The sequence below is a fragment of the Platalea leucorodia genome (genome assembly GCF_965183815.1).
Source record: "Platalea leucorodia genome assembly, chromosome: 10".
Lineage (NCBI taxonomy): Eukaryota > Metazoa > Chordata > Aves > Pelecaniformes > Threskiornithidae > Platalea > Platalea leucorodia.
This window is the reverse complement of record NC_138832.1, coordinates 3,865,316-3,892,965: the sequence shown is the minus strand read 5'-3', so window position 1 is coordinate 3,892,965 and position 27,650 is coordinate 3,865,316. Positions and strand designations below refer to the sequence as shown.

At 36.1% G+C, this 27,650-nt stretch overlaps 1 protein-coding gene across 1 annotated transcript in view; it reads right to left on the bottom strand.

Annotated features, from left to right (window-relative positions):
• The window catches only part of KLHL4 (kelch like family member 4), a gene marked incomplete at both ends in the record, with an annotated part of 44,731 nt that overhangs the window by 15,625 nt on the left and 1,456 nt on the right, over nucleotides 1-27,650 (bottom strand). The window contains 3 exons of the mRNA XM_082323595.1: nucleotides 232-428; nucleotides 3,380-3,516; nucleotides 3,967-4,140. Coding sequence (XP_082179721.1) covers nucleotides 232-428; nucleotides 3,380-3,516; nucleotides 3,967-4,140 — 508 coding nt within the window. The remainder of the gene's footprint in view (nucleotides 1-231; nucleotides 429-3,379; nucleotides 3,517-3,966; nucleotides 4,141-27,650) is intronic.

Sequence of the window (27,650 nt, the reverse complement as noted above, 5' to 3'; positions counted from 1 at the left end):
ATTCCCCTTTGGAGACTGAGCTGGGCAGAGATGTCCCTGTGCCAGGGGCTTTACAGAACTGACCCTGTCAGCGTAGGAAGAGCAGAGCCACTGCATCAGTCTTGGAGAGAGCAGCAGCCCTGAGCCCCGCTCAGCTGGCTCTGCTTTGCCAAAGCCCATGTGTTTTCCAGGAGAGCAGTCACACTTGCTGGTACCGTTATAACTGCAAAGCAATTAGATTGTCTGTCTTACCATGGTGTATGTGTGTGCCACCTTCAGGAGCTCTGTGCAGCCCTGAGCATCTCCGAAAGAGCGAATCCCCAGGCAGTTGGAAGGATGGAGCTGCTTCATGAGGAAGTTGCAGCATACCTCAATAACCTGGGATAGCTGGAGAAGACAAGCTGCAGCTAGCAAACTTTCTATAGTGTCTTCCTTTAACTCTAGAATACCTGTGCAGTTTGCATATAGGGGAAAAAAAAAAGTTTTCAGACATTGTCTTTGTATTTTTACTTACTTGAAAGCTTCCCACTCCCCAATTTTTCTCCTCCTCTGAAAAATTTTGAAAAGAAGTGTCCTGTGATTAACAAATTCATTTTCTTTTCTTGCTGAAGGATTCTTTAAACATAAGTTTTAACAGACTTAAAGGATTTGATGGATTTTGAATACGATTGGAACATTTTTATTGGAACTTTAACAGTATTAGATCTGATTTTGCCTGAAAAAAGTAAAATGAAAAGAAAGGTGTGATTAGAGAAAAACCTTTCCTAAAATTCATATATTAATTCATAAAAAACATATATCATAAATTTATGATACACAAGAACTTCAGCATCAAAAGCTAGGAAATGCTTAGTGGGAAAGTGTGTGCAGGAAACCTTATTCCTTCCATCATCTACTCATGCATTTAAATTTTTAATGAAATTATTACATGACATGAGAATTTTGTTATATTCATAGATAGACTGGAAAGTTTTTATTTAATAAGGTCTTCCATACTTGCTGCTCAGTGGATGGCTCATTTCCCTGGCTGATACACAGCACTAAAATCCTATTCTGAAAAAAAGAACTGTGGGGGTTTTTTATGACTGTGTTTTCCATTTATCATTACAAAATCCAATTGCCTCAGAAACATTAATTTCTTTTCCAGCTTCTTCTATGAAAGGGTGATACACACCATCTCTATTTAACAGAAGGGTGGTATTGCAGTCAAAATTATCACCAGAGTAGAATTGTAAGAGGTTTCTTGTCCAAAGTTCACTTCTGATTTATTTCAGTAGAATACATAAACAATTCTGAACGTTATCTCTGAAAGTCACACTTATATTTCATTACCTAGGAAAAAAGTAGCACTCATTTTAGAGGCTTGGTTATTATCACATGAAAACCTATGACAGGGGCAGTAGGAAAATTCAGTTTTCCGTAGCAGTCTTCAGCAGTCTTAACTTAGCACAATCCCATCTCTTCCTGATGTCCCTTGCTTTGTAACTTAAATAATACCTTCCAGCTTCTGCAAGAAATGAGTAAGGGCTTCCAGGGTGCAGAATAGGGCAATGCTGGGGTTTCTTTTTTACTATACAACTCAGAATAGTTACTGAACGAGAATACATAGCAAAATTGGTATGTATTCTTGTAAATAAAGATTGTAATATAATGCCTCAAAACAGAGGGCATCCTGATTTCACAAGCAAACTTACACTTTTTCATAGTCTGGCGTTTGCTTTTGTAGTCTTATATATGTTCTTTCATATGGTTTTGCATTAAGTAAACTGAAAGAGATGAAGTTTAATCAAGTGGGATGATTTTGAGATACACGTGGGTAGTAAGCAGCCCCCCACCCAGCTTTTTTGTGCTTGTACTAATCTATTTCCTCAGGTAACGTGTGCTAATTCAGTGCCACAACATCCCTGCATTATGCATGTTATGCAGCATTCCCTCTGGCCCTCTGTATTTATCCCCTTGTTTGTACTCACAAACAGGGTCTATTCTGTATATAGAAACTTATGTTTCTGGTCTGGGTTGCAGATTGCTTAACCTTCTCAAGATCTCTGTCTTTATGGAACAGTCCAGGTTTATGAAGTGCCTGACCTAGCAAGTGAAGAAGTCTCCTATTTTTAACGTTTATGCTAATGCCAATATGGTGAATATAATGGGGTCTTTGGTTTACTTTGCTCTTTTTTAAAAAAAAAAATATTTTAAGACCTTATACAGTACTATAAAAATATCTGTAGATACCTGCGATGTATCTTCCAACCTTCCCGTCTCAGTATTGAAATTGTGTTATTTCATTCAAAAGCAAAGAAGCAATGTCCTGTGTGGGACATCAGATGACAAGGATCTAGTGAATGTTACTGATTATAGCTGTTAGCTGAAGGTATGGATCAGGTTAGGAGCAAATGTTCATAAATTCAGAAAGCTGTTATTCTGGTCAGTTAAGTGTTGTTACTTCCTGGGGGAGTAGTTTTCTCCTTTTGAGATTTGGGCATTTTTTTGTCACAGAACCGCACAGTTTGGTAGGGGGAAAAGGGTTTCCCTCTTACCTTTCTGGCTGGAGTAGCTGCCATCTGCATTGAGGGGCTTGCGAAACACCAGAAAGTGTAGACTTCTAGAATCTGCACAGGTCTGAATGATCTGGGTATTTCTAATTGTAATATATACTAACATAGTGGTCACGTTCTACAGCATTTTTCCCTGTTCACTATAGAGCAGATGAAAGGGATTTCACAGTTCTCTGACGTGGTCTTTTTGGCTATTTGGTTCAACCGTTTTGGATTCAGCAATACAGGGGTAAATGTTGAAAATGGGAGAAAATAAATTAGGGGGAAAGTGTATATACACCATTCTGGTATTAAAATATTTAATTTCATTAAGATTAAATCTCTGTAATTTTTCAAGAGAACATAAGTAAATCTCTTTCAGAATGTGGTGGCACTTTCTCATGGTAAAAGTTGCTCTACTCGTGGGTGTGATCACATTCCTCTTTTCCTCTGATTATTCCTGCTCAAGAGCTTTGAGTGAGCTAAATAACTGCCATCCAGGCAGACCATTTCTATAGCTACCGATGAGAGGAATGTTCATAGTACACTCGTGTCACTACGTGAGGTGGGCAACAGGCAAAATATGTTCTCTCATTAAAATTCCTAAATTGATTTGTATCTAGTTAGAGAAAGATGTCCAATATGAATTTATATATTAACTTTTCTGCATATCTTCTAGAATAAGTTATTATATAAAACAGTAATATTTATTCATCCTCTCTAGAGAAAGGTTTACATCACGTATGCATGATTTATGTGTGTATTTATGTACTAGTATGAAATGGAAGAAGCAACAAGTATGTATGCGTTGAATAGATTTTATCTTCCTTTACAACAACGATGTGGGTAATTGAGAGAAGAATTACCTGTGTAGGCGTAGCGCACCAAAGCTTTCAGCGCATCAGGGTCTACTCCCTCCATCTTGATCTCCTCTTGTTTTGCTTCACGCACATCATTGGTAAACATTGCAGCAAAATAATCAGACACTGCACTGAGAACCAACCTTGAAATAAAAGCATTTTAGGAGGACTGCAAATTACTTCATAATCTCAATAGCAAGCATGAAATTCAGTATTATTATATAAAAAATTGTGTGCGCAATAGAAACATCTTTAGCATAGGATTCAAATCTTATAGCAGTAAGCAATAAAGTTAAAAGGGTAATTAATAATCTAATATTCTCCCATAGTGCTTTTTGGGGCAGATTTTCTTCACTGATCGCACTACAGTTTGACAGCAGCAAGAAGGGAAGATGGACAATATTAATGGTTCACGTTTTAATTTCATTCTATTTGAAATACTGAGTATGAAACATTGATCACATAATTTTATTCCATTGTTAGTTGATATCCTAATTATAGTAACGGTTCTTTCATAACTAAGCAGGGTAGGCATAAATTGACCTAGGAAATTTCAGGCTTTGAAGCCATGTAAACACTACTGGGAAATGCACCTGTGAGCTGGAATCTTCTGGTCTCCAACTATGAGAAGAACATCACACAGCTGCTTCTGCTGCAGATAATTTTCCATTTTGCGGAACGTTTGCTCTGCATGGTTTGTAGACTGGAAATACTCATCTGAGCCATTGGTGGTCATTCCAAGCAGTGAGCTGCTGGTCGTTGACAGCCTGCAAGGGAAAGAGGCAGTGTGATGAGCGTAGCATTATAAACACTGATTACATGCTTTATATACTTTTTGTTCAAACGGCATTACAGAAATGTTTAAGATTATAAAGCTTTTATGATCCTGGTCTTACTATGCCTTCTTCCATTTTTTTGTGTTTGGTATCTGCAAGTTTTCATTTATAACACTGCACGTAAACTAGTAGGTGGTGCTACTGAGTTTTCTACTTCCTATCAGTTTTGTGTCTATGATGCACTGTTTGCACGGCACTGACATGTGATGAATGCAGCCTCCTGATCATTCACAAACAGAACACATAAAAACCAAACCTATTTTCCCGTGATACTAGTAGCTAAAATATCTTGTGATACGAAATTTTGGAAATTACATGTCTTGAGGTCTTATTTCTGTTTCCCTTCATACTTTCTACATTAAATTACATTACTAAATGGGAATGAAGCAGAAGACAATTTGAAAAGGACAATATAATTCTAGACAAATTACCAAACTAAAAGCTGATGAAATCGGTACGTTATACAACCTTTAGCATCTGAATGCAAATAATAAAGACAAATTGATTTCTCTGCCTTTTCATGGAAATGTACATTATAAATATATTCCTCCCACTCCAGAATTCTGTTAGCTGTCCCACTTATAAATAACCATAAAAAATACATACAGAATTTCTCTTATCTCACTGTTTTTTTAAGATATCCTTCCTTACCGCCTGTTAATATGGATTATGTTGTAGATTGAAACAGCTTTTTGATATTTTCTTACAAAAATATTTATTTTTATATTCATCTGGTTTTAGTAAAATAGTAATGCATTTGTTGATATACGTGGGTATCAAATATCTTGAAAATGCTGCAATCTTCAACACTATTTTAGTTAAAGATTTTTTTAGAAAAATGTTTTCTCAGTTTAGTATCATATATTGTTAAAATGTAAAGCATCTGGTTTTGAAATGTCCAAGCCCAGATAGGAAATAATGGCAGCTGGTTAACTAAATTTACTGTTTGCCTTTGATATTGTTAATGCATATTCATAAATGATTAGGAGAGAGAAAATCTCTTAATGAAATTAACGTATTAAATTTAGTAGAATATTGGATTCCATTCACAATTGAACATCTAGTTCAGAAAATATAGAAATAAAAATGGGTAAATCAGGTTGAATCAGTAACATTATCAGAAAATAGAGATAAGTTAGATCATATATTTTCAAAGATCATTCCTCATTAAATAGCTAATCAGAATTCAGGGGGATAATTAGAAATCAAATTATAATGCAACATTGAATTGAGACAAAGTAGAGTTTTCTGTCCTCGTTGCAATACAAGCAAGTTACTGTACGTCAGTGCTTTTCAGAATGGTACAGAACAAAATCGTGGTTGGTATGGCTATTGTATGTCTGGGTTTTTCCAGAAATATGTCTTTTTTCCATCTGAAAATCTATCAATATGAAGTTTTCTGGATTTCTGTACTGCGTTTATAGACATCCCACAGCCCGTTTGGAATATGGCATGTTTTGGGCACTGGTATGTCAAAAGCCTTCAGTGTATTTGATGCTTTTCAGATGCACCAGAGTTCAACGTATTCATTCAGGCCTGGCCCTGCCAGACTCACTGGATACGTAAGATCATTTACAGTCTGCAGAGACACATTATTTCTGGTATAACTGAGGTATGTCAGCCCTGAGGTGTGTGTATACGTCACCTGAGAAACAGCAGACCCAATGCATCTGAAATCCTCAGATGCACTGTGCGTGTGCACAGTATGTGCACACGTGTTTCTGTCTGGGCAATTTCAGATTATACTACTAATTGCAAATACATTAAGATACACCAAATCAGTGCAATAAACTCTCTAGCTTTCTTTTGAAGCTCTTTATTTCCATTTCAAATGCATTTTCTTTTCTTTTTTCTAAAAGAAAAAGGGGCAAATCAAGTTCACCTATAATGTGTATCCTTTGTAGTTTACAGCTTACAAAAATTAATTTGTCTCAGTGAGTTTAATGACTACAGTTTTTTATTTGTTTTCCTTCAATGCTCCATTGAAAATGAAGAAGCTGCAAAATTGGATTATATGCTCATTAGTTTTGCATCAGCTACTTGATGCCAAATTCATATTCTGTAACATTCATGTTTTGCTATTTACCTCTTAAGTTACCCTTAACATTTGCTAGAAAATTATTTTTTCCAAAATATCTTTTGTCAGATTCATTATATCCACTCTAAGTATTGTATTTAAGTATGTATTACATTGCACTTATCCTTGATGTTTGCAGAAATCAACTAAAATAATACTCAACCATCCCAACTTCAAATGCACAGTACCAGTTTCTTGAAATAAATAATTTCCCATAGCATGTATATATTTGTGGGTAGAGCAATCACTTTCAAGCTGCAAATATTTACAAAGGGACTTAAAGTCTAATAATTTCCTTCAGTCCTGGGTACTTCTTTCACGTTTTGTAGAGTGACCTTTATCTACAGCAGAAATACCACTAACATAATTATTCCAAAGACAAAGGTCTTCAGAGACTGAAAAATACTGGAAGCAAAAAAAAAGTGCTCCATTAACTTTGTTAGTATTAATATTATAATTGCTGGTGTATCTTCAGCAGCTGATTAAAAAGGGTAGCTATAGCATATTATGGAAGGGAAAAATAAATTCAAAGATAAATATTTCAATATTTTCCTTAGTGTATGACTATCACTGCAGAGAAGTCAAATATTGACCTTCAGAATATAGTACTGGGGATCAGCGAACTCAGGAAGACAGAGATTAAAGTACCTTGAAGAAAGAAGTCAGTAAAAATATCCTTGAGTCTGATGCCTTTATGTTGTCGGAGATGCCGTGGACTGTAGTACAAAGACAGGCACGCCAGCTGCAAATGTGCTAGTATGAATAAGTCTACCTGTCACATCTTGTCCTATGTGGTACGGGTTCATGTGCTGAGAACAACACATTAAGAGAACTCAAGGTTCATGTTAACCTACTCGGAAAGGAAGCGTGTAGAAGATGGAGAAATATTTTTCTATAAAATATGTACAAGTTTGGACCAACAAAATCGCGTTAGCCCTATGATGACGAAGGAATTAGTTTTCCACTCAGTCAGGAGGGAAAATTATCAATGAACTGTTCTGAAGAATCAGAAACCCAAATTGCTTAATGTCATCTTTGTGTTAGTGTTCACTAGGATGCTGAGTTGCGGTAACACCATTAGCAGTAGTAATAATGGCTTAAGAACGTGGATTAGCCTAGAGAGAACAGAGACAAAGCTATATTTAAATTATTCCAAAGCAGCTGAGCTCTATGAATTTCATCTTAGGTAAAGAGCCAAGTGAAACAATTGCAGAGTTTTCCTGTAAGGATTTGTGAAGGATAGGGAAAATACGGTCCCAGTTTTAAAAAGAAGCAACGTGAAATTTTGAAACAGACAATATAAACTGAAAGCTTGAAGAAATAATCAAAAAGCATTAAGCATCTAGATGATAACAAGGAGATAAATACCAGCCAGCATTGCAGTTCAGAACGCATCATGTCATGAATATTTTTTTTTTTTTTGACATGATAACAAAGCTTAGTGGGAGAAAAACATTAGTTGTCAGAAGTCATCTTGACTTTTGGATGACTTCTAACACTATTTCACATGACATTTTCAAAATCCAGCTAGAATGGCATGTTTTAAGTGTAATAAATATAAAAGCCATGAACAACTTGTATATCTACTCTGGAAAATTTATCAGGGATGCACTTTCAAAGGCAGACGATGTTTTGAATTCATTCCAAGCAAATTCTGCTTCTGATGCTGCTCCATATTTTTTATTACAGACAAGCACAAGATGGAAATAAGGTTTAATGGTTACATCAATAATTGATAGCAAGTCACAAACTTTTTCAGATCAGAATTTAAATTCGGAGAGCCATCTTTGTCCTTGTCCTTTTTGAACTTCAGGCAAATTTTTACTTTTCAGAGACCTGCTCACACGCAAGTGTGAGCAATTACCTGAAACACAGGCTAAGAAATCCCAGTTGAGGTAACAGCTAGATTATACTGGACCCCAAACAAGCTGTGACTTAAAAAATGGTGTTGTGGAGGTAAAACTTCATCTTTTCTTTGGTCAAGAGAATTGAGGTGATGAGTTTTGTCGTTCATTCCAGGCCTACAGTTCTTTAAATTTCTGAATTATGTTAAAATTATTTTCTGTCTTCATAAAGTACTCTTCATTAATCAGCACAGCTCTCTTCTAAAATCAGTATATAAAGGATAAATTCAATTGTCCTTATTTTTTAATTAGAACATCATAAAACATAAATGCCATTTATTTGCCATGTCCTTTTTAAAATTCAGTATGTTCTTAAAGTGCCTCATTAAGTGTGCCTATGGCCAAAAACCAGAAGGAAAATCTGATTATAAGGAAGCTTAGAAGCATAATATTGCATGAAAACCAGGTGATGAAATGCAGTATTTTTATTTTGTTGTTCTTGATAAGGCCTTTTTTTTTTTTTTTTTTTTATGGTGACCACTTCTCTCTTGGATATTTGCTGAATGTACCTAATTAACCTGCTATAATATTTGTGAAACTCAGTTTAATCAAGTAACGGTTCAGTTATCAGTGTCACTTACAGATTTTTATTTTGGATCACTTTACCTCTGCACTGTAAATCATACCAGCCATCAGCAGCAAACTGGATACCAGTTAGAGACATTAGCCGTCCTAAGGAGTTTATCATAGCTGAAAACACCAATGTGAGTTCAGCTCTGTGGTGCACTGTACGTGCTTTAGCGGTGACAAGGCATGAGACAAAACTGCAACTTCATCAATTCAGTTTGTTTGTGCAGCAGTATTTACAATGCAACTCATATTTTTTTTTTTTCGTCTCATTTTTTTCTGCTTATTCAAGAAAACTGCAGTCACCCCCCACATAGGCAGACTCTCCTCTCCAGCTGTTTGAGCTCTGACTCTCTGTCTGTTGGGCAGTGTCCTTGGGTTAGAGACTGAGAGATGCTGTTTTCCAGGGTCAAATCATAGGACCACAGCATCTGTTAGAGAGAAACCATATCAGTTGGCTGAGAAAGAAGAAAAATATTTCCGTTAGGAAGCCATTTCTAAACACAGATAAAATAATGGTAAAGTTGATGCACCTGTACTAATTGCTATTAGTAGTTGATGCACCTGTACTAATTGCTATTAGATAGTTGCCATCAGGAACTGTCCCAACCTCTGCCTTAAAATTTCTACTGCAATTTTCTCCTTTATTATTCATTCTTTGTAAATATAATAGCTAAAGATTGTGTTGAAGTTTTTAGGGTATGGATAAAAAACTTTGATCCAAAAGAGCATGGAAAATTGCACTATATGTTGATGACTGCTGAGGTAGTAACAAGGTCAGAAAATGATGTAGCAAGCGAAGAAACAAGCAACTGAAATTTATAATTCCTTAAGTTAATGGAGAGACTACTGACTCCTATCTAAATTGGAAATTCATATTGGCAGCTCCTTTAGAACTTGGAGCTCTTGAAACTGCCTGGTTTTAATATTTTTTTATTGCTAGTATTAACATAAACCTGCCGCTTTTCTCAGTTGGCATTTGTTAAAATAGCTTTTCACGTTTGGGATTACAAGTGTAAGTGTGCATATCATTAAACACAGGAGCTTCAGCATACTGCTGAAAGTACTCTAGCTGTTTTGAGTTTTGTTCTTCCCCCAGACATGATAATATATAGGTGAATGCTGTTATGACTCATATCAGAGTGAATTTGGGTTAGGATATTTTGAATTCTCCTATGAATAGAAAGCACGTATTTGGTGGGGTAATTCCACTGGAAAACAGAGGCTCCAACCAAAATGCAGAGCCTCTGCACATTGTACAGTCTTTTATCCTGGTGTTAGCTGTGGACACATCATGATTTCATGTTACAAAGAGGGATAGATTTAAACACTCTCTCCAGTAAGCTGTTTTCCTTTGGCAATTGTACATTTATTTTTTTAAGAGAGGAGGTTAATTATAAAATTATTTCCCGGGCTCACTGCAGTGCAGCCTGTTCTTATTAACATGTGTACTCCCTCAGTTGTTGATCTTTTGCTACTAGGAAGACAGTTTGTTGAAAGCTTCATGCATTCCCTTATTGGCATCTTGTGTCTACCGTAGTTTTATGCTCGCAATTTGCTTTATACAGATCATTAAGAGATGGGATATTCCTATGTACATAGAAAGTTCTTTCTGTAATTTATTACTGTGTAAAAGCACAGTAAGATGTGGTCCAGATCTTCTTTGGTTGCACTATAGTATTATGTGAATCATTTTTGTTTAACTGCTGAAGACAAACATTTAAAAATGTCACCATTATATAAAGGCCTATTCAAGAGTCACTATCTATGAGATTTTGTTCCTGAGATTTGGGGCTCTATTTTGAAAAATGCTCAGCAATTTACTGCAGACCCATTCACAAATTTCAAGAGATGTTAAAATTAGGAGTCAACTGGCCTCCACTTCTCTGAAGTCAGAATGATAGGTCGGGAAAGGCCATGGAGCAAGTCCTATCGGGCTCTGTGGCTTTGCATGCAGTGCCCCCGCTGCCTTCCCAAAAGGACTCAGGGTGGTAGTGCAGCTCCACTGGGAGTAAAATCCACAGCTCTGAGATACATGCCCAAAGTGCAATATTCATAGGCTGGACAAAGAGGTTTCTAGTGAGCCCGTTTCAATTGTTGAATTCACTAAAAGGACTGTCGAAGCAAAAGTCAGCAAATCTTTCTTCTGATATTTGATGGCCATTGGATTACACAGTATAACTAGGGGCTTTATCACAGTGACCTGTCAGTGTTAAAATTTGTAATATAGTAGGAGTTTTCAACTTAAATAGTGATTCTCTTCCTGATTCAGACTAATCTGAATATGAAACTTAACTATAAACATTATAACGGCATGACTTAAGAACACTATTTCCATAGCATGAGATACTTTCTTAAAAATTGGAGCCCTAGCAATATCTAATCAGTCTGGAGAGCACGCTGCCTGTACGTCCATGAGTGTTTTATTATAATAGATATATGTCTATATTCAATGATGAAGTGAGTATCTCAGCAAATCATTTAAATTAATGCCATCTTAAAACACCATTCAAGACATTCAAACACCTTTTCCTGGAGCTATTTAAAAGAAGGGTAGACGTGGTGCTCAAGGACATGGTTTAGTGGTGGACTTGGCAGAGCTGGGTTAACGGTTGGTCTCGATGATCTTAAGGGTCTTTTCCAACCTTAACGATTCTATGAGTCTATGATTCTATTCTATGATTCTAAGAACATTGTCCTCCAGGAGAATTAACGCTGTATTCATTTACATTGTGTAATAGGGAATAATAACCAAGTGAAACGGTTCAGGTAAAAAGATAGGAGTATGTATATTACCATCTTAAAATTAACCTTTGTTCTCATAATGCCAAATGTAGTGAGGGCTACTTATCTCGAATACCCATGTGCCTTTTTTCTTTAATCATAAACAATACTTGAGTTCACTTTTTACTCTTATCTTGCATGTATATAGAAGCTATCATCTTACTATTCACAGATAGAAGGTTTTAAAGTAGATATTTTGAGATTACAAGTAACTGTTGATAATTAGTTTAAAATTAATCAGATGTAGTCTGCATGCCATTCCTTTATAACTACCTTGACAACTACACAAAGCTAAGCAGATGCCATATAAGGATAAGGAAATTACAAAAGCTGAATTACAAAAATTGAATCTTGCTCTCTAACTATGGTTCATCAGGAATAAAATCAATTTCCATACACTAATATCAATGGATATTTTTGAACTAACTTAAAAGTTTGATTAGAAAATACTGGGTTAAATACTGATGTAGGAAGCAGCAGTTTCATAGCAACTGAAGACACTAGCCATGATGTTGTTTATACCAGTGATGATTAGGACCTGTAGTTACTATTTATTATAGCAATCAAAAGCCTATCCCTTTCTCTGAACCAGCATGCTTAACCACTAATGAGCTGATTCAACCGTTTCCTGCAGAAGAAGAAAGTATTTCCCTGGATGGCGATACTGTATGTCTGGCATGGTGAATATTGCTGTATAACTCATTTTAAAACAAAATTATGTTTTAATTAACATTTATTTTTCCTAAGACAAACAAGAAAATCAATACTAAGTCATTGTGCATTGAAATTTACCATGCAAGGCATGATATAATGTAAACTCTAAGGAATACTTCGTTGTCTTGATTAACACAGTCTCCAACAGTACAAGAAGCATTCTGCAGTTGCCACTGCAATGCATGGTTTCTAATCCAACATTTATACTACATGGTTATGTTGGAGGGAAAACAAAAGTCATGAAGGAGAAATTCAGTGAGGCTGACTACTTCGTGCTCAACTTTCTTGTAGCTAGTGATAATATTGTTAGATAATTTAATAACATCTTTCTGAAGAACAAAAAATTATGTGACCAGAAGGCATGATATAGCACTGTCTCAAGCTGCCAAAATGTACAAAATGAGAAGTAATGACTAAATGCTGGATGTGAGCTTGTGGCATTTTTAGAGGACAGACAAAAAGAAATACAAGGCAATGGCAAAAAATTTTGTTTTAAATCCAAGCATCACTATTGCCAGATGAAACTAATTAAGTCCATGTTTCTTATTTCATTAAGCACCTTTCAGAAAGACTCCTGATGGGAGAGATTGTTGGGAAGAAAAGCTGCTTTATGCTGTCCCCTTTCACTGGTGTTGGCAAAAGTGGAACAAAGGGGAGCTTGAGAGATACAAGTATAAGAAAAAAATGAATGTGAAGTGGTTCCATCTGCACTGAACAGAATTTTGAAAAGCCAGAGAGTAACAATCTCAGCAGCAACTAACTGCGCCTATCATTGTGAGCTTTGCAGCTAATCAGGTACGGATACTGCTGTGAGATTTTTTAAGACCTCTTGATTTATGAAAACTCAAACCACTACCATAACCTTAATACATGCTTCTAGCTTCTTTTTTGTACTTCATCAAAGGCAAAGGGACCCTATTCTTGTGCTTGCCATGATCATTTCATTTTTTGCATCTTTTTTTTTTTCTACTTTTATCTGCCTAGCTTCTAACTAAGCAATAACAAGGCTCATGTTCCACTTAAATGGGAAAACGTGATAATCCCCGCTTCAGCTGAAGGCACCGCTTTCAATTTCACGTCACTTTACGTGACATTTCTGCAGTAATATAAAATTCTATGGGCTTGTTCCAAAATACCTCCCCACCTGATTCAGCTGATCTGCTGGATACCTCATTCAAGGCTAAACAGTACTGCAACGGAAAAAAAATGTCTGATTCTTAACCTATTTAGCCAGTGTGCCCTGTTAAACAGGTATGCTGAAAGAGTATTTAACACATCAGTCTCAAAGCTACTGTTGATTTTTCTCTATCTCCAAATTAAGGGGAAAGGGAATGTTTATTACTCTCTTAATTTATAGCTCAGGATTAATAGAGGATACAACAAGGAAGTGATTAAAACCAAAATCACCTACTTATTTGGTGAGAATTCTCACTGCTGACCTGAGGTGGTTTCACATTGGGATCCTCAAACTTTTTGGTTTTGTACTTTTCCTTTTAGCTTAATGACAGATTTGTTAGAAAAGAGTGAGAGAGAATGTGTATAAAGGTATGGTCAGCCTCATGGACAGAAAGCACACTTGAGAGGTAGACTGAACTTTTCTATTCTATAAGGTTTTGTTAGCTGCATAATTTTATCTATGGTCAATTCCTCCCTCTTCTTAATTGTGTAATTATACCCTGACAGTGTTTCCCTCTGTTATAGCCAAAAATTTCTATGTGTTCATAGGTACAGATATCCTGATACCAAAGTATTCTCCAGCTAGTTGTTATCTTCTGGTTTTCTGTGTCAGAAAATATAACTCAAACCTAGGTCTAGAAAGGTATTACAATAACTTAGCCTGCTGTGTTCATATCTGGCTCAACTGAGTGGATTTGCTTTGTAGTCAGTACAGTAAATACAGCATACGCTGAATACCCTCCCATATATACTGGAAGGAATTGTTAATGTTATAAATTATGTAGACTATTGTGATTTAACTCCTGCTCTTATCTTTGGTCACTGACTTTCATTTCTATAATATCTGAAAAATATCTTAGTATTCATTATTATATGCACTTTTGCTAATGTCAGAAATTAATGTCCATTGAACACCTAGTATGCTTCCTTGGAAAAGTAGGTTTTTGAGGCAGCACCTTACAATAACTGCTTATTGAGGAAACCTTTATTCATGAGTTCATAGCATCTTTGTAAGACGGAAAGAGGATTGTCTTTAGAACCTTTACAGATAGGCTATTAGGTCTACCTTTATTTGACAGTATCAAGTGTATTTAACACCATATCTGACAATATGCCTTCAGAAAACCTGTACTCTCGATGCCATTGACTTGGCATTTATCCTGGCAGGTAATGGTGATAACTGCTGCAACAAGCCAGGGTCTGTGTCAACGTGAGCTCACTGTAATTGAATTGGAATAAAACCATGAAATCTAAATAAAAGTAGTGTATGAAATCAGAAGAAAAATAAAGAAAGGCTGAAAAGTACAAGTGGAACTGGTATGAACTACGGAAAGTATTGTTTACAGTATTATTATGACAGATTTTTTCCTGGAGTGCCTGTACTATTCACTTTTCTAGGCTGGAGAGAGGCAAAATTGCATTATAATGTGGTCTCACAAAAAAATAACAGAGCAATTTTGTCATGTTTATTCAATAGATTATGCATTACAACTTTTGTTGAGGTTGTAATATAAAAATAAATAAATGAAGCATGTGATAATACGCTGTCATAGCTGATCTTGATAGAAAAAAACAAACCTTTCCTTAGATTTGTTTTCTGCCTCCTGAAGAAGGAATCGATTATTTAGGTTGCTTGCAATATGTATTGTTTCAGTGAAAATATGCTACAAGATATGCCTTAAGACTATTCACCAGGTCGTGTAGTCTCCATCCTTAGAGGTTTTCAGGACCCAAGTGGATAAGGCCCAGAGCAATCTGGGCTGATCTCACAGCTGACCCTCCTTTGAGCAGGGATTGGGCTAGAGACCTCCTGACATCCCTTCCAATCCAAATTATCCTGTGATCTTATGATCCTATGACTCCTGGTAATTTGAAAAACTGGAAAGAGGTAATAATATACTTAATGAGGATTTCAGTTGGAGAGTACAAAGGCTTTAAGTAGATTAATGTAAACACTTATCTGTTACCACCTAAATGTTTTAAGGCTGTCCTGAAAGCATTGATGCTCCCCTCTCTGGAGATGATTTAGCTTCTCTTTTAGGAAGTTGCTCAGTTTCTCACACAGTTTTCTCTTATGACTATAGAAAACTGCTATTCGTTGTTTAATCTTTGTGCAATATCGTAACATATATTCTACTGTGTTCCTACTGACCATGTTTCCACCAGCGAGAAGACCAAATGAGAGCTAATCAAATGTTTTAAGGGTAGGTCAGCCTTTTCTGCTCACCTTTTGCTAGACACTGTCTGCTGAACACCTCTTTATTGAATAAAATTGATGTTCCCTCCAAATTCAATGGGAAATTTGATGTATTAAATTGAACAGGCAAAGCTAAAACTATATTTATGTTGCTTCTGGGTCAGGACCCTTTTTTTGCTGGGGTCTTACCTTTCTATCTTGCCATGAGTGTACAGATCATCTTAATATATTGCAATTCTTTCCTCCAAATAATCTACATTAGAAATTGGTCTTGCATTTGGGAGAGAGTATTTGGGATATAGGAAAACTGAAAAGACTTCAGCAACAGTTTCTAGCATAAAAAAGTAACAGATGAGAAAGTTAGGAGTCTAGAAATTAGAAATTTCATGTTTCAGCTATATTATTCTCCAAAATTATTTTAAAATATGGTTATGATTGAAAGATACTTACTAGAAAAGGTAAAAATTTGTGGGTTTTACCATCTATTGATTTATGAAATGTCACAGCAGTAGCCAGTAAAAGTGAAATAACAGCCTTTTAGCTTAATGGCTTGACATATGGGGAACCGCAAAGGATGTTTTCAGAAAGAAAACAACTTGTGAAAATTCAAAGGTGAGGTATCAACCTGATGTATTGTTTAAAATATATAAGGAAATAATTCCAGATTCCAAATGAAGAATAAAAGCTCAGTAGCTTGCTAGTAAACATATCAGAGCTTTATTGCTCCACTGAACAGGCCACACTGTCCTTCCAGTCCTGACTTTGTTCTTTTACTAATTGTGTTAAGTTCAGGTTTGAATTCACTGTAACACAAAATGAAAAAGTGTAAGGAAACTTTAACCAGCTAAATAGGAATTGAGCTACATATTGAATGAGGAAGTCAGAGGCACATATGAGCTCTACTGCTCTGGGGCACCCTTCGGGAGCTTCATGCTGAGCAACTTTATCGGCATATTGTAACACCAAGCCACTCTAAATTTCCTATTTAGATGAATTTGGGATCCTTTAAGTGAATGAAAAAAAAACAAATTAAGACAAAAAATCAGTCCTGACTTACAACCTTGTTCCTCTCTGTGCTTTTCTCGCCGCTTCATTGTGTTCTGATTGAACAGTCTGGCTCCTATGTGTGCACAACGCTGTACCTTCCCGGGAAGCTGTCTTACACTGCTTGTAAATCCACTATGACAAGATATGTCAAGAGACTGAGTTGGCCGTACTGCTGGGTGGTTTTACTAGGTCAAGCATCTCAGACAGAAAGATCAAAAGTCCATCCTACGCCACTGTACTAGCACATGGCGGGGGGAGGAAGGGTGTAAGTAATGGCGTAGGAAGGAATTTCTGGCTTTGCATGTAGTTTTCTGTAAACTGAATAACCAGCCGGATAGACTGGAGGCAATCTTCTGTGAATGCCCTCTGTGAGACAGTTATGAAAATCATGACTCGCAACAAGCATTTCAAGCTTTAAATGCTTTTTACAAAGTATTGTGCTAAAAGATATGTATGTATGTTTGGTTTAAAACTCTTGATACAATCATAATTCAGGGTTTACATATGCTTTGAATTACACTGCATGACCCAGAAAAGCAGCACAAAATTCAGAACTTTCTGCAGAAAGCTATAGTTGTGATGTCCAAAATAACTGATGGCTTTCACTACTCAAATTACTTTGTAGCAAGAATCAATTTCTACCTCTTTCCTACCTAGCCTAAACCTACTTTGGTGGTGCTAAGACCCTACTAATCTCTAACCTGCTATGTCTCTTTTTCTTACTTTACCCTCTGATATGTAAATAACAGTATGGTTCACAAATAGGCAATACTGGCAACTTTGGGTTCTACAGTTAGATCAATATATATCTATTATAAACATAATTTCAAACTGTAGAACACCATATTTTTTATTCAGAGTATATCTTTATTCTCTTCTTTATCTGCATGTATCTTTTTGATTTATTCTTTGTATTTTGGATTGAATAAGCAAGAAGTGCCTTTAATAGCACATTACGAGGTGCCTTCGGTAACACATCCACCGATGGGCTTAATTTTTAGCTTTCTAAAAAATGTTTTCTTAGAAAAACATATTCCGTTGGCTTTTTTTATTTTGTTGAGGAGGATTCAAACTACAAATCATTGAATTGTAAGTAAAACTTTCAAGGCCTTAGAAGTTTAGTACTCAAAATACTGGTTCCTGGCGTACCATGTGGTCCAATAAAAAGCCTCTCGAAAGCTGCTTGCTGAGCTTGCAGCACACTCAGAAGACTGGGTATATACCTATTTTGGGACTGCATGTGCACATGTCCCCAAAATGGGGTTCTGCATGTATTGGCAGGTCCATCCTGCACAGGGGTTACAATTCACATAGCTCAATTCATGAATTATTTTAATGCAATTTTGAAGTACCTTGCTTGGATAGATAGTGACAATGCACCCAGTTTGTAGTGGGATCCAAGCGTGGATAATGGTATACAGTAACAATATGACATTCCCCAAATTATCAACAAGGTCTCTTAAAACTGAGACTGAAATATTGCAAAATTTGAAAAAATAATTATTTTTCAATAATTGAAATCCTACGTTTTCTGAATTTCTGGAGCTGTTGCTCTCTGAAAAAGAAAAGAAAAGGCAGTATACAGTTTCATGTTCAGCTGCATGCTTAAGGTCTGAGCCCTCCTGCCCGCTCAACAGAGGCAGGCGTCTCTCTGATCATGGCAGAGGGCAGCTGCCTTCCAGGCTGCCACCCACCTGGGCGCTAAAGAGGTAAAGGGAGAATGCAGAACACTGTGGAAGCAAAACCTGCATGGAGCAGGTTATATGATGTGTTTTAGCAAGTCACATCTGCCCTAGGGTCAAAAGGGTGGGCCAGAAATGGTGTCACCAGAGCTGGTCTTGCTCCTTGCATTTTCACTATGTGTTTGGCAAAGGCAAATCTTTTCCTCTAAATAGATGACTATCTAAAATATGAACCCAAATGAATCAAAACTGAAGGTAATGTTTGAACAAACATCCTCAGTCTGGAAGCAGAGATTTTTAATTACAAGCTTTTGATTTATCACTGTGGTCATGGCAGAAAGGGAAAGAACTAGCTTCCACCAAAGACATAGAACATGACTAAGATAAAATTACAGAGATATTTTTGTCTGCATGTGTGTACAAGTGCATCTCTATTTCTTCACATTCTGAAGCATTCTGAAATGCTATGACATGGAGTCACAGAGCTTTCCTGAGCATCTGTGCTAAATGAACACTGCAAAAGAGGTTTCCCTAGCAACGCAAACCATATGTAATAGCTTAAAATAGCTTTTCTCCAACTCCTAGGATTTCTTAGTGGTTTGCTCACAATTTCCATTTAAATCAAGGTATCTTTGTCCAGTTCAAAAAGGTTCTTCATTTTCTCAACTTCTATTAAAATGAACAAGCTTTGAAAATGCTCATTTCTTGCAAGAATGCCTCCGTTCCTCTTCACTTCTAATTTATCAGGTAAACTGAAGCATAGCAAATGGTGACAGTGGCTGTCCACTTTATCAAAGGTATTCCCTTTATGTTTGCTGTTCAAAACATTTTATTAGAAGTATATTGGTGCTCTACTGCTTATTGGAACAGAAAACTTCTAGTTAAAGGAGTAGACTTTGATTTTTGTGATATTATTATCACAAGAAGATAAGCTGTGCAACTATATAGTATAATGCATCAATGATAATGTACATGCATTCCACTTTGCATTTTACTAACAGTTTGTAGGCAAAGTATGGTGCTTGAAAATACTGATCAGTTCTTACTGTGTCCCTAGGAAAATAGATATCAAATGCTGTCTTTAACATGAGCAAACTGTGATACCAAGAGGCTAAGTGGTGTCTCTGAGTTTATATAAGAAGCAAGCAACAAATCTGAGACAGAACCCATAGATACTGATCTTCAGATCCTAATGCAACTAGTCATTAATCATACATTTAAAAAGAAGCTGGCTGAGAGAGTTTGAATTTGATCAAATCGGATGTTAATATACAGGTAAGATATCTAGATTCTTCTCTGAAGATTTTCAAAATATATATAGCAAAACCAAAGAAAGAGCCAGGTATCAGACATTGCTTTCTTTTCCAATAGATACGTTTGTTTAGCATAAATGGGTGTTAGCTGAGCAAACACTGAAGAAAACATTTAATCATGTTGTCTTCGTGTGCTGTTTCATTTCTAAATAAGGCAGCCTTGTGCAATGGTAGAACACAGGATGAGAATATAGTACCTATTTCCTGGCAAAACATTTTTAAACTGTAGTATTTAGATACCATATCTTATATGTCAACCTCAAATGAAGTAATGGCTACAAGGTAGGGTGTTCCTTTAAATACTTTTAGTTATCCTTCTTGTTCCTTGGGAGCAGCAGATAGACTTTCGGTGAAATATCCTGGATTATCATATAGAATGGAAACAGTTACGAGAATGAAGTGAAAGATGTTTTATGCTAATAATTATTGGATGGGCAGAATTGTTGGAAAGAGCCAGGCTCTAAGGTCTTGTTCTATCTATTTTAATTAGCTTTGAATTGAGTTTTGGCTATTAAGCATTTGCTTGGAGAAGGAGGGAAGGGGGTGGCCTGCGAGATTTGTTGTCAGAGCTGTGGGGGAAGTTCTCGTGCCAGTGTATCTGACGATAGAGCCGCTGCGGTGGAGTCTCATTTCACAAAGGAGGAAATTTTGTTATAGCTTTGTTTCAGAGATTATTTTTTAAGTTTATTTCCTACACTTACCCTAAGCTCTTTCTGTGAATCCCGACAGTACTTCAGCTTCATTTTTATATTCATTTATGGCGTACCTGTAGGTATGCCATACACAAGCCATAGTCTTTATCTTATCACCTGATATAGTCATTCTCTAAATATAGTATCTTTATTTTATTCTAGCAGAATGAAGGGAGCTAAACCAAATTGGTATCTATTGGGCTAACTTAGCTGTTTGACTATAACAAACAAATCCCTTTATTTCTTTAAATGTGAAAGATTTTAGTTATGTTCCTCCTTACAGTATTTCAAATAGTTCAAAGTAAACAATTCAGCCACAAAACAACGGTGAAAATAAATTGTTCGTTTCTTTCACAACGCTGTCTAGCTATAACTTTCAAATCAAGCAAACTCTCTCCCCCTTTTCCAAGAATGCTTCAACAAGCACACGAGTTCCTGTTGATTTTACAGTTGCATATGCTCAGTATGTCTGTAAAAACTGCTCTGCATTGGCCGCCTGTGTTTAATCATCTCCTTAACTTTTTCTGGAGACATTAAGAAGTGATTTTAAGAACAGTAATAACTCTTTAAAAAGTAATTTAACAGCTGTCTTTGCTGAGAGCAAGCTGTATGGAGTGGAAATGAGAAGATAATTGGCTCATAAAGAAATTGTTTTGAAATGAATAGAATTGTCCTAGTTTCTTAAATTACTATTAAATGGTATTTTTTTTTCCCTTGCTTGTAATAATTCATCTTTGAAAGCTATGCATGTTAAATGTACGCCTGTAAAATGTTGTGTTTTTAGTAAGTCATGTTATTTCTCATTATAGCCTTCTTGGAGGGGGTGGGGTGGGGGGTGTTAGACTTGATGACATCCAGAGGTCCTTTTCAGCTTAAATTATTCTATGATTCTATCTATGTAGCTATAAAAAAAAAAAATCTTTTTAATAAATATCCACTCCTCCACAGGCTAAATATAAAATTAATTTCAAAATACAAACTTACTTACTTCTTTATTTTTTAATAACTGTTTCAGCCCACTTTAATTTCCCATATTTTTTGCCTTTTCAAGTTCCTCATAAGTTGTCATAATGGAAGGAGAAAGTAGGAATGAAATCTGCTGAGGATGCCTTTGAGAGGTATTGATTCTAATTTCTGTACCAAGAGCTCTTGCATGAGGCGACAGCATTTGTTTAGTCAGAATGACTTCATTGGTCACTCTCCATTATATTCGCACATTGCCTAGAAAGTCCTGTCCCTCCTTCTGAATTATCGACTTTGGGAAAAAGGTAATTCTCCTCTTAGATTTTAATCCTGTATCAGATGCCACTTACTATAACTTCACAAATTTTCTACACTTAGCAGACATAGATATCAAAGGAAAATTTTCTTGGTTACTCTTACCTATCTCTTTTCAACCAGCTGTGAGTGTATTTTAGTAAAATGTCATTAAAATTCAGCTTAATGTCACTAATTATCTCATGTGCTACAAGTGCCTTTGTTCAGTTCATAAGTAAAACTAAAGTAAAATCTGGCACTAGCAGATGCAGCATCTCAATGATGCCAATGGGGTGTTCATCAACCGTCATTGCCAAGAACGTCACCCTCGCTTCCCTGCTGCAAACTGCTCTTCCACTGAGATAAAGCATTGAAAGGCCACGTGAGCTGTTCAAGCGTCACTTCTGAGAGGAGATCAGCTACGATATCTTAAATAACCCATTTCAAATGTCTCCAGTTTCAAATTCATATTTTGACCTTTAGTTAAAGGTCATCTTTAGAAGACAATTAGTTTTTGCTTGTCCCTGAGGTAGCAATGAAGCATTTAGGTTATCCATAGCAGATTAGCATAAAATCATCTTTTTTAGAGTACACTGCTGAAGTATATATTAAATTGTTATAAGTATTAAAGAAACTGCAAAATTCTCCACAAGACAGAAGCATAATTACTTGTCCTAGCTTTTACTTCTTGCCAAATTCTGCAGTGACAAAGTAATATAATTATTATTTCAAAGCACTTAGAAATAAAAGAGAAGATTAACGGCAAGAATTTGTCAAGAATAACATGTCAAAATAAAGTGAAGTCCGTCATTAACAGGTTGTAGTAGGCATTATGGAGAACAGAAAAGAAGTACTTGTCATTTATATCTTGGACATGAGAATATTGTTTGACACTGTCTCATATCAGATAGTACTAAGTTCAACCTGAAGTACTGTTTGGAGTAAACCAGTGTGGAACGGGTGTGAAGCTGGTTTGAAATCATACTTTTAAAGTAATTATCAATGGTTCACTGATAAATAGGAAGCTAAATCAAACTGGGTTCCTAAGGAACTTTCCACTGAAGTTCCACTATGATTTTTCATAAGTTTTCTAAATTACTTGGAGGGAGGAGGAAATAAAGAGAAAGCTTTGATAGGAACTTTATTACAATTGAAGATGATGCCAAGCTGAGAAGAGCTGCAAGTATATTGCAGCATAGGATCAGAACTGAATATTAAATCAGTTGGGGACATTAAATAGGATCAGAACGGAATATTAACTCAACAAATTGGAGACATTATCTGATAAACCTAAGTTGGAATTTATTTGTGCAAAGCACTATATTTAGGAAGAAATAACTGCAAAAATGTACAGATGGCTAGGGAACGGGTCTTTGGTACAGGGTCAGGAGTTTCGCATAAATCACAAGCCAGGCATGAGCAATAGCACCATGTTGTGGATAAAAAAAAAACACTGAGCAGGATATTCGAACAGATCTTTAGTCAGAATGACATGTAAGTAATCCTGCCCTCTACACTAGAATTGTCAGGCTTTAACCAGAACATATCCAGATCTGACCACAGTACGGCAAGTACAGACAGTCATTGCTGGAGAGCAATGAAAATGATCATAGTGGGCTAGCACAGCACTTGGGAAAAAAGATTGCAAGAATTGCAGCTCTTTAGACTTATAGCAATTTCCAAACATATAAATGAATGCTGTAAAGAAGAACAGTGTGGGAATAAGAAGAATAAGGGGAATGATATGCTATGTATACCCATGGGGGAAAGACCAAGGAAATAATGAGCTTAAATTTTACTACAGATAACCAAGGAAGCACCTAAATATAGTTGATCCAACTTTGTCATGGAGGGGTCGACATGCCACCTGACTAGATGTCCAGTTGTCTTTATTATGTTTGCAAGACTTTTATTTGTTAAAGTTAAGATTTTTGAAAGCTTTTTTTCAAAATGTTGGAAGTTCAGTGAAAATAAAATTGGAGCAGTCATGTTTTCATTTAAAAATAAAGGCTGCTGCTATATGAGATTAGGAATAATCATTTCTAAACTTTTACCTTAGGCATCAGAGATGGTTCATGAAACTGAACTCTTACTCATGAGGGGAAAATAGTGTCACGATGTACTACTCTGAATGCAGCTCTTTATCAGCTTCTCTGCAAAGGATACATCGTAGTCCTTCCATTTACTAGATGCATTGTCATTCATTATCAGACATTCTCGTGAATCAGTGGTAGGACTCTGCTTATTTGGATACCCAGAACTGTACTCTTAATGCAAAAAACCCTCTCAGTCTGGTTTGACCATTGGTTTCATAGAATAATTCATATGTTCCGTTTTCACCAGGAAAATTATCACCTGTTTTCTTTTTTGGAAATGATCTTTTGTATTGAAAAATCAAGCAGACATCATTTCAGTGAGTATCTGTTACAAACTTTAGAGACATGATGAATGTGTAGTGTAATGGCTGTCCCCAAAACAGTGCTCCACAGAAGGAAGCATGGCAGCATGTGTCCTTGATCTGTGCCACATTAGCTAACCAAAAAAATGGCATCGTATGTGCAAGAAATTGGGGTCAGGCACTGCACATTGATTTATTCATTTCCACCTGTTCAATATCTTCTGGGATACTGCAACAATTAAAGGGGTGTTTTTTCATTGTGGTACCTTTATTTCACACCGGAATGTGAGCCAAGGCTGTTACCTACTACTGGAAATAAAAACAGAACTCCAGGGAAAACTCTCATGTAGGGGATAATATCCAAAATAGTCATGTACATGTATGTGTGTGTATATGTATATGTCAGAGACAGTAAGGGAAATGGTCCGTTAGTCATTTCCATATGGCTGACAAAAAAAAAAAAAAAAAAAAAAAAAAAAGACAATCAGATGAGTTTTCATGTCTTAAGACAAACTATCAAAATAACTGAACATCATAAATAGTCACTACAGAAAATGCATTGCCTCAATTAAGAGGATACGGCTCCCATATATCTGTTTCCATGTACATCAGTACCAACTGCTTGGATTATGACATTAAAAGATTCTATTAGAATTAATTAGGAGTATATTTTGTCTCATATGGGAAATTAGAACACATGTATCTTTAGCAAAGCTAGGATTTGTCAACCAAACTAGAGTTTGTCAGCAATTTTTCAGCCATATAATTAGAAAAAATGCATAAGAGAAAAATGATGAATGGATGCTACATTCATTATTGAAATCTAACTGCCTTTGGGCAACTAGGAAAAGAGGTACGCTCATACTTTAGCACCACACACGGTCTTCAATTGTATACTTATAGAATCATAATATTTCTCCTAGCAAGCATGCATAAATTGATGTGGCAATGTAGCATAATATTAATAAATACTAGGCATAGTGCTCATATTGAAAGGTCAATACAGTCATGCCTATGAGTCCAAACTTTATCAAGGGAAGCAATCAAGGTAATTTGATATCATGGATTCTTCTTATTAGGAGGTACCAGCGCTTTTTCAGTTTGCATGTGCACAAGTGTGCGTTCATGTGTTGCACACAAGAGCAAAGTTTTTGTCGACCATCAATGGAACTTCTTCAAGGTCTCCCTGATGGAGGACCCTGAACCTTGAAAGATTCCAGACAGTTAGAGGAGATCCGAGATGATCATCAACTAGCTAAAGTGCATAAAAGTCCACAACCATGCCTTCTGAACCAGAAGCAATTCACAGTTTATTTACCATGCATTCTTTCAGAGCTCACTTAAGCTCCTAGTTACTTTAAGCCAAACCTAAAGTCTTTGAAAGTTTTTGCTCTTCATTTGCATGGTCATACTCTGCAGGTTTAGCTTTCTGACCATCCCAGTAATACCGTAATATTTTTTAGTGGGAAATACAGTGTGCAAATAAAGAAAATAACTGGGTGTCTATTCAGGTTTTAGCTAGTTTCTCTGTTTTTCACCTGTGAAAACGTCCCAATCCTCATTCAAGGAGTAGATTGGTGAGAATCAGACTAGGTCAATGAAATGTGTATCATCCACTGTTCAGCTTTTTTCAAAACTACAGATGCAACTTCCATAAGGATCTTATCACAGCTCAAGGCCCGTCACTTTAGATGCTTCTAGAAGACTGTTTGATACCTGTTGAGTATGTTTCTTTAGCCACACTGGATAAGACGGTCCCCAGGCACGCTGGGAGGCTTTACTTAACCTCGTGCAATTTATTTGTCTGTTATGCACCTAGCATTTATTGGTTGGTCACATCTTAACTGGCTACTGTTACTACAAAGCTAATGAGTTTTGGTCACTTAAGCCCTCATTTACTTTGTCTGTCATTTGTCATGGGATATCATTCAGGAAGAAGCCTGTAGGTCAGAAGGGTTTCCTTAGATCTTGTGCTATTTACTTTGGATACAGGAGAACGAAAAAAGATTGACGAAAGCAGAAACAAGTGTATCGATGACAATATATTCAAAATGGAACAGTTGTTCGGAAATTTCTTATTTACCTTTCCACCTCAATAAACAAACCTTATTTCATCAAAGCCCAGGGTGCTATGTCTGTATCACTGAAAGCGTTAAGTCCTGAGGTTTCTAGGGAAAGACATCTCAAGTTTTTCTGAAGGCGTTGAGAATATTGTTTTCATGTTTCCAAAGCTTTTTCATAGGAAGCATTAAGCTGCTAGTAGAAATTGCTTTCCTAGTCTGCTCAAGATTGAGGTATTGGCGTGATTTTCTATCCTTTTCTACTATTTTCAATGTCCAAGTGACATGTAGCCGTGTCCTGCTTTAGAGTCCAGCTAAAAATGGGACTTAGAGGCAGAGGTGAACTCGCTGGCTTGGAGACAACCACTCTGAAGATACGATTCCTTTTACACAATAAAAGACAATTTTGTATGAGATTGTCTTTGGTCTCCTCAGGTATGAATGTGAAAGAGCATATGGCTGCAATAATTGTATAGTTCATTATGCAGTGGCTTTAATAGTATAAGAAGCCGGACTCAGGGGATCCTGTAAATGCCTGATTTTTCAGATGTGTTAATTACTAGCAGATCCTATTGATTACAATTGATTGTGACTATTTGGAAATTCTAAAGAAAAAGGAGGCCCAAAATGATTTAAAAGGATGATTTCAAAGGTATAAGATGAGGCATTGTTCTGAAGAGATGAAAATATAGCCAGGAACTAGATTTAGATAGATCTAGATATAAAGCTGCTTTATTTCTTCTTCTCAGTATTTCATTTCTGCCCAGTCAATTAGCATATTAATTCAAGTGTGGCCTGTGCTGGATGCTATAGGGGAACTTAATGATTTCTGTTGGTACGTATTTAAGAAATTGGAGCTATGTTAAGGTGTTTTTAATGATCCATTTTATTTTCTTGAAATAAAAATTTAATTATAGAGAAACTCATAGTCATCAATCACTTTCTAAACAATTTGTTACAAAGTCAGCCTTTTAAGGTGTCTGTTAATATAGGTTTTAACCTACAATATGCATAAAAAGCTTTTACTGATAACTTTACAGAAAATACACTTATTTGAATATAACAATACTTTATAAGATATATACATTCCCAAAACTTTTCTAAAAGCTGCACATTTAAACAGCTCAAGAGAACTTAAATGTGAATGAACATGAAGGCACAAAACTTCATGAGGTCTTAGCAGAAAGTTTATATATAGCTGGAGAAAATGTCACATCTTATTTTAGAAGACAGTGGCTTATTACCTTCCAAACGGAACTGATTATGCTTTTTTTACCTCCTTCTTCACCTGATATAGAACCTTATTTTGATTATTCAGTGTTCCTTATTTTTTTTCAAATTAAATTAACTTTTTTTCTAAGGTGTGCCTGAAACTACTTCCCCCGCCCCCAGGAAATTTGTACTGTCATTCAAAATGTTATACTAAGAGTATGCTTTTACACGTTACAAACTAGTACACTAGTAAACATACAGAACTACCACATTCCTACCTCACTGATTTTATTCTGTAATGATTTTATGCAGTACATATTGACTACTAGTGCTGTTTTCAAAATGACATTTTGGAATGCAT